The following is a 7,500-nucleotide window of genomic DNA, read 5'->3' on the forward strand; positions in this document are numbered from 1 at the left end:
AGTCGCACATGTGCGACCAGTAAATTTGCCCCCTTTTTTTACACTTTAAATGTCAAAATGTCGGTATCTGAGCGCGTAAGCGCAAGCTTATCTGTCCTCTCTGAAAATTGACAGAGAGCGGAGCTCTGACACAAACACACTCGCACACACGCGCAGCGCTGCAGACAGTGCGAACTACGTCGGCGCTGCAGGTTTTGTTGAAGTCACGGTAATGCCGATAAAGTGGTTTCAAGTGTGGTTACAGTTTTTAAAAACTTCGATATGATATTAATGGCGAGCCGAAAGCGGTCGCGGTGCTGTTGACGTTACACTTCCTCTTAGAAAAGCAGCAGGCACAGTGGTTTCTATGCCCTGGTGACTGACTGGCAGGCTGAGGTTGTAAGGCAAGGCAACTTTATTTCTACAGTACCTTTCAGCAACAAGGAAACTCAAAGTGCTTTACATGAAACATTAAAGAGAAATTAAAAACGGTCATGATGAAAATACAACAGGCTAAAATATAATAATATACAAATACAAGAATAAAAGTTACAGTGAGTAAGAAATTAATAATTATTCAATTCAATAGGTTGTAGGATTTTTATTTTTGTTTAATTGCTTTAGAGTGTAGCATATTCTAATAACATAACAATGTTCTAAGTACATAGGATAAATAGGTTTGGAATTATTTTTACAACTGAAATAATTGTTTTGTAATTACAGAGGGAAAGTACCGAAAAGAGTACCGTTGAGTACTGGAACAGAATTTCAGGTATTGGTGCCGATATTGGTTCAGATGCGAAAGGTACCCAATCCTAAGGGTAGTAGCCTAAACAATGCATGTTTAATTTTAAGTTGAATTCATTGTAATTGTAGACTAGAGCTAGTATATATTTTAAATATTTAGTTTACTGTCATGACAGAAACAGTGCCTTCTATGTTGAATCTTCAAAAGTGACGCTGAATTTGAAAGAGCACATTGTAATTTCTGCATCTATTATCAAATTATTTATTAGTAATACAGTGGAAATAAGTAGAAATGTGAATATTTGGTTAGCATGTTGACTTACGCTGTGTGCCCCTACATTTTCTGGTTGCGCCCCTAAAAGTTTCAGTTGGGGGCCACTGTGCTCCTAGTGAAAAAGGTTAGTCTGGAGCCCTGCTATCTCTGTAGGGATCCATCCCATAATGTTGTCAGACACTTAGAATAATAATCTGAGTCTGTCAGCGGCAACAACACAACTTTTAGTGGACGCTGACTGAAGGAATGTTACATCGCAGCTTTGTTTCTCGCTTAATACTTTTCCAATTTCAAAGATTGTTGCTCCCATCAGTCACTGAGAGACACAAACATGAGTAAATAGGGTCCAGGTTGACAAATACTGAAGTTATTTACCCTTTAAGGTTGGGTTGCAGCTGAACAGTGAGTGGGACTTAAACTAATAATGAGAGGTAATCACACAGACCTCTATTAGAGAAATAATTTGCTGTAATTTCTCAGTGAATTATTTAAACGTCCTGCTACTAAAACAAACGAACCAGGCTTTGAGCAGCAGCAGCTTTCCCCTCGCTGTGACCTCCGTGTGGTGTCAACACAGCAAATTCAGTACAAATATTAAGAGAGAGCAGAGAACGCTAATATTTATTTCCACTATCTGTCCGACAGCGGATTTACCCAGCCGTCCACTTATCCAGAGATAAGCCATTGTTTGTAAAAAGCTCTAATCAGCTCAGATTAAGAGACCAGGCTGCTTTTTAAATGTGGAAACGTTTGCAGCAGCAGCAGCAGCAGCAGAGCGAGAGCCGTACCTGTAGAAATAAGAGCAGCCTCTCACGCTGTTGTGGCAGAAGTGTTCCTGGGTCTTCTCCGAGCCGTAGTCTTCGCCCGGGTCCGACCACAGCAGGTCGCACATCGGCCCGAACGCAGGAGGCTCTTTAAACCGGTCCAGCTGCACACAGAAACACAGCCGCAGTTTAAACCAATCATGCTGCGTGTCATTCCCCCCCAGTCTCTCTCTCTCTCTCTCCTTTCAAGTCTCATACCTGCAAACTCAGAAGGTCTGAAAAAGGTGACACCACCACCACCATTTAAGTAGCACTTAAATAAGGCACCAAAATCTGCGTTGCTATTCGGTCCGGTAGATAACGGTCGTTAAGGCACCGGTGCCGTATTATCGAACCCCTCCCCTGCCCCCCGAAATAAAAACTCTTCGGACCTACACGATTCACGTGGATGACATTTCCCCATTCAAAAAAGGCGATTTTTCGCCGAAAAGCGACTAGTTTGCAGGTAGGATGTCATCATCTGTCCTGTGGAAATAAAGGCCTAAAAATGCCCCCCCAAAAAAACGAAATATCCGACGTTTCCCCGAGACGGTTCAGTTACCTTCCGTATGTCGTCCAGGCAGGTGACCTCGGGGCTCAGACCTCCGTGCACGCAGAGGAACTGCTGGTTGAGGAGAGCAGCCAGAGGCAGGCAGTCAAACGCATTCATACAGGCGTCATACACGCACTCAGAGTACTTTATTTTACCTGCAGGACACAGAAGAACACATCGCTGTCAGGTCAGGTCAGATAAGATAAGCCTTTATGGTCTCCTATTGGAGAAAATCATCTTGGCGACACATCGCACAAAAACACACAATAAACATATTATGATGGCAGCACGGTGGCTCAGTGGTTAGCACTTCTACCTCACAGCAAGAAGGTTCTGGGTTCAAACCCAGGTCGTCCCGGGCCTGTCTGTGTGGAGTTTGCATGTTCTCCCCATGTTTGCGTGGGTTTCTTCCCACCATAAAGACATGCATGCTAGGCAACTAGGACTACAGTTGAAAATTTGCCGACTGGCTAACACTGGCGCATTTACAGAAATGTTGATTAATGTGCATTGTCCTAATCTAAATAAATAAATCTATATATTATTATATATAAAAAATATTGCACTTTACCCTATCAGGCATTGCATATTCTATAACCACGCACATACCACCACACTAATATTATTTAGTAGTATTAGTCACACATACATCACTGCAGCCAATACACACACCTACACACACACCTACCTACACACACACCTTATCTCTTATTATTCATTAATTTGATTGATTGTCACATCTTAACCCCGAAGAGAATGGACCGCGAGAAGGCTCAGTTTTGCATAATACAATAATACAATAAATATATATATTTTTTTAAATATATTTACAGTTCGCAGTTATTTTGTTTTAAATGGAAGGGGGGGAAATCGAATCGAAAATCGAGTTTTTTATAAAAAAAAAAAATCGCAGATGTTTTTAGGGAAACAAATCGCCCAACTCTACACTAAACATAGTAAATCAAAACTGGAATGTTTCCAAACTTCCCCAGCTAAACTTTCCATGGAAAGATTCTGGAAAATGTCTGCCCCTTTGCAACCCTAAAGGCCATTTTATAGTCGTGTGTAAAATCGATGGCGTAGCCCCGCAGACCCCTCTGCGTCTACGCTGGACCCTAGGCCGTAGCCTGACGCGCACCTCTCGAAATATGTAACTACACGTGGCTTGGTAGCGTTGCATTATTGTGATGTGATTATTGACGTGTTTATTGTGATGTGATTATTGACGTGTTTATTGTGATGTGATTATTGACGTGTTTATTGACGTGTTTATTGTGATGTGATTATTGACGTGTTTATTTAAGAGAAAAAGTCAAATATTTTGACTGTATTATTGCTAGGGCTGGGTACCGAACGTCGATACTTTTATGGTAACGAAAAAAATACTATCCTATGAGTATCGAAAAATTCTTTATCTTTCGGTGCCAAATTTCGGTTCCAAAAGCGTCTGAGCACAAGCATATCTGTGCTCTCTGCATATTGACACAGAGCGGAGCTCCGACACACACACACACACACACACACAGAGACACATAGACACACACACTCTCCCACACACACCGCAACACACACACACACACACACACACACACACTCCACACACACACACAGAGACACATAGACACACACACTCTCCACACACACACACACACACACACACACACTCTCTCCACACACACACGCACACACTCTCCACACACACACACACACACACACTCCCACACACACACACACACACACACACACATATACACACACTCTCCACACACACATATAAACAGCAGGCCACCTACGTAGGCTACGGCGAGAGCTCCGCCCCCTACTGTAAAACGGCCTTAGCTGAGAGATAAATGTGTTTGCTCATGGCCGAGCCCTTTAAAAGACAAACAAGAGAAGAGGATGTGGAGGACTTACACTCCTGTTTGAAGGTGAAGTACTCTGTGAGATGCCGGCACTCGTGGTTGCCTCTGAGGAGGAAGAGCGTGTTGGGGTGGTTGATCTTCAGAGCCCACAGGTACAGCACACACTGGCAGGGAGACACAGCAAACACTGCATTCAAACAGGGCACATGGAATACAGGCCTGGAGGACATGTAGCACGTAGCGATGCACCGATGGGGATGACTGTGGCCGATACCGATAACCAATATTAATATTGCCGTTATGACCGATACCGATATTTACCGATGTCGATATCTCTGTATAGAAAACACATTTTTATGATAATGAAATAAAAGAACTTTTTTTTTTTACTTTTGTGATTTATTTTCCAAAATGACTGATATTGGGTGGTGATGGCCCAGTGGATATGACACATGCCTTTGGTGCAGGAGATCGGGGTTCAATTCCCACTGCGATACATCAACCAGTGTGTCCCTGAGCAAGGCACTTAACCCCTAGTTGCTCCAGAGGAGTGTGAGCTCTGACATACAGTACAGGCCAAAAGTTTGGACACACCTTCTCATTCAGTGTGTTTCTTTATTTTCATGACTATTTACATTGTAGATTCTCACTGAAGGCATCAAAACTATGAATGAACACATATGGAATTATGTACTTAACAAAAAAGTGTGAAATAACTGAAAACATGTCTTATATTTTAGATTCTTCAAAGTAGCCACCCCTTTGCTTTTTTGATAACTCTGCAAACCCTTGGTGTTCTCTCAATGAGCTTCATGAGGTAGTCACCTGAAATGGTTTTACCTTCACAGGTGTGTGTTGTCAGGGTTCATTAATTGGAATTATTTCCCTTATTAATAAAAGCAAAGGGTGGCTATCTGAAGAATCTAAAATATAAGACATGTTTTCAATTATTCCACTTTTTGTTAAGTACATAATTCCATATGTGTTCATTCATAGTTTTGATGCCTTCAGTGAGAATCTACAATGTAAATAGTCATGAAAATAAAAAGGAAACGCATTGAATGAGAAGGTGTGTCCAAACTTTCGGCCTGTACTGTATATAACAATTGTAAGTCGCTCTGGATAAAAGAGTCAGCTAAATGACATGTAACATATTAGGCACCTTTACCTGTTTGCAAAATATGACTGTCATCAGATTTTCAGAAGAAAAAATTAATATTTATATAATTATATATAATTTGACATCGAACCAATACCGATGTGTTTAAAAGAAATGACCATATCGAGCCGATATATATGGTGCACCACTAATATCGTGAAATGTTGCATGATGTGTACTTGGGTATTGTATACTGGTAGGTGTTTGTTACCGCCCAGAAACATCCGGCACACAGCCAAATCAAAAGAAAAGAGAGAATCTAAGAAAGAGGGCAGGCTCTCTGCAGATACAGACACACTTCTAGTGGAAGAGCCAGGATATACAGTAGGTCTGTTAGTCTGGTTGTTTGAACATAAAAAACATTTTTTATGCAGACTTTTTAAGAACAAGCATGGGCTTAAACGGAGGACTGCTTAGTATTGACGATTCTCTGTCTGGAAGAGACATTCCCTGATTGTTTGTTTTTGTGTGCGTCAGTAACAGAGGTGTGATTAAATATGACGAGATCTCTCGTTGAAGAAGTGCAGAGCAGCGGCTAGTACACTGAGTCGGACCTGTTTGGTCTTCTAATCCATCTGGCTCTGAAGAGGAGTCTGGCTCGGACCTCTAAACTAGCAGAGAGGATCCCCCTCCCCTCCACCAAAGTTGATTCCGAGTTCACTTTTGCAGAGCGGTAGCAGAGTTGTAAAAAGCTGCTTGTAAAACCCAGCGTTCTCTCTCTCTCTCTCTCTCTCTCTCTCTCTCTCTCTCCTGCAGTTCGTTGTGGTGCGCAGACCACTCAGTCTCTTTTTTTTTTAAATGAGTCAAAAGCAGAAAGCAAAACCTCTCTTTACTTTTAATGAAATTAAACTGCAGGGCAGTGGTGGCCTAAAGGTTGGAGAAGAGAGCTTGTGACTGGGAGGTCGTCGGTTCAATCCCCCCAGACCGACAGGATAAAAAAATCCCGGTGGGGAAAGTGAAAGAGCAGCGCTCGGCCCTCCCTCATTACCACCACTGCTCGGTGTGCCAGCAGATCAGACTGTGGTTGTGCTGGGCAGCTTCCAGGTATGAATGTGTGCAACTGTGTGAATGTGATCAGGGCGTTCCTGCAAAAGAGAAGCTGCCTCTCAGTGAAGAGAGCAATGTTCTCCCCTCGTCTTAAAATGCTCATAAATCAAGAGCAGCCTAATTCCTCGTTTACTGGTGCAATGCAACGCTGGGTTACGTTGTAACCACGGCTCTCTGAGGAAAGACTACTTTTCCAGTCACATTTCTTAATTGAAGATTTCGTAAAAAAAAAAAAAAAAAGTGCTAAAATCTCGTCTGGTTCTCGTGAGCTGTGTGTCTCCGTCACACCCTCAGTCAGTAGTTTAACGTATGAAATGTTTAGTTCTAGTTTGTTTAGTAGTTTATGTATGGGTTACACTATTGTGTTGTGGCTGCTGTAATGGGTTTGCTTTACTCCTTATTTTGTGTTAAGTAATAATAATAATAATAATAATAATAGAATTTATATAGCACTTTTCACTCAAAGTCGCTTAAAGTAGAGTAGAGTGTAGAGTGTGCTGGGTGTGGACGTTGGAACGGAAGCAGTGGATGAAATTACTTTTGTATTGGTGTTATGTAATTTCATGTGGGGTGGGGCCCACTTAGTGGCATGACACGTAAATACAATATATTACATACAGTACAGGCCAAAAGTTTGGACACACCTTCTCATTCAATGCGTTTCCTTTTTATTTTCATGACTATTTACATTGTAGATTCTCACTGAAGGCATCAAAACTATGAATGAACACATGTGGAATTATGTACTTAACAAAAAAGTGTGAAATAACTGAAAACATGTCTTATATTTTAGATTCTTCCAAAGTAGCCACCCTTTGCTTTTTATTAATAGGGAAAAATTCCACTAATTAACCCTGACAAAGCTCACCTGTGAAGGTAAAACCATTTCAGGTGACTACCTCATGAAGCTCATTGAGAGAACACCAAGGGTTTGCAGAGTTATCAAAAAAGCAAAGGGTGGCTACTTTGAGGAATCTAAAATATAAGACATGTTTTCAGTTATTTCACACTTTTTTGTTAAGTACATAATTCCATATGTGTTCATTCATAGTTTTGATGCCTTCAGTGAGAATCTA

The 7,500-nt window shown here is 41.4% G+C and overlaps 1 protein-coding gene across 4 annotated transcripts in view; it reads right to left on the reverse strand.

Moving 5' to 3' along the window:
• Nucleotides 1–7,500, reverse strand: part of ppp3ccb (protein phosphatase 3, catalytic subunit, gamma isozyme, b) — a 50,551-nt gene that overhangs the window by 18,610 nt on the left and 24,441 nt on the right. For all 4 annotated transcript variants that reach the window (XM_039779118.1, XM_039779120.1, XM_039779117.1 and 1 more), the window contains exons 4-6: nucleotides 4,271–4,382; nucleotides 2,366–2,511; nucleotides 1,789–1,928 (exon numbers count right to left, since the gene is read on the reverse strand). In XM_039779118.1, coding sequence (XP_039635052.1) covers nucleotides 1,789–1,928; nucleotides 2,366–2,511; nucleotides 4,271–4,382 — 398 coding nt within the window. The remainder of the gene's footprint in view (nucleotides 1–1,788; nucleotides 1,929–2,365; nucleotides 2,512–4,270; nucleotides 4,383–7,500) is intronic.

Source organism: Perca fluviatilis, chromosome 17, assembly GCF_010015445.1.
Source record: "Perca fluviatilis chromosome 17, GENO_Pfluv_1.0, whole genome shotgun sequence".
Taxonomy (NCBI): Eukaryota; Metazoa; Chordata; class Actinopteri; order Perciformes; family Percidae; genus Perca; species Perca fluviatilis.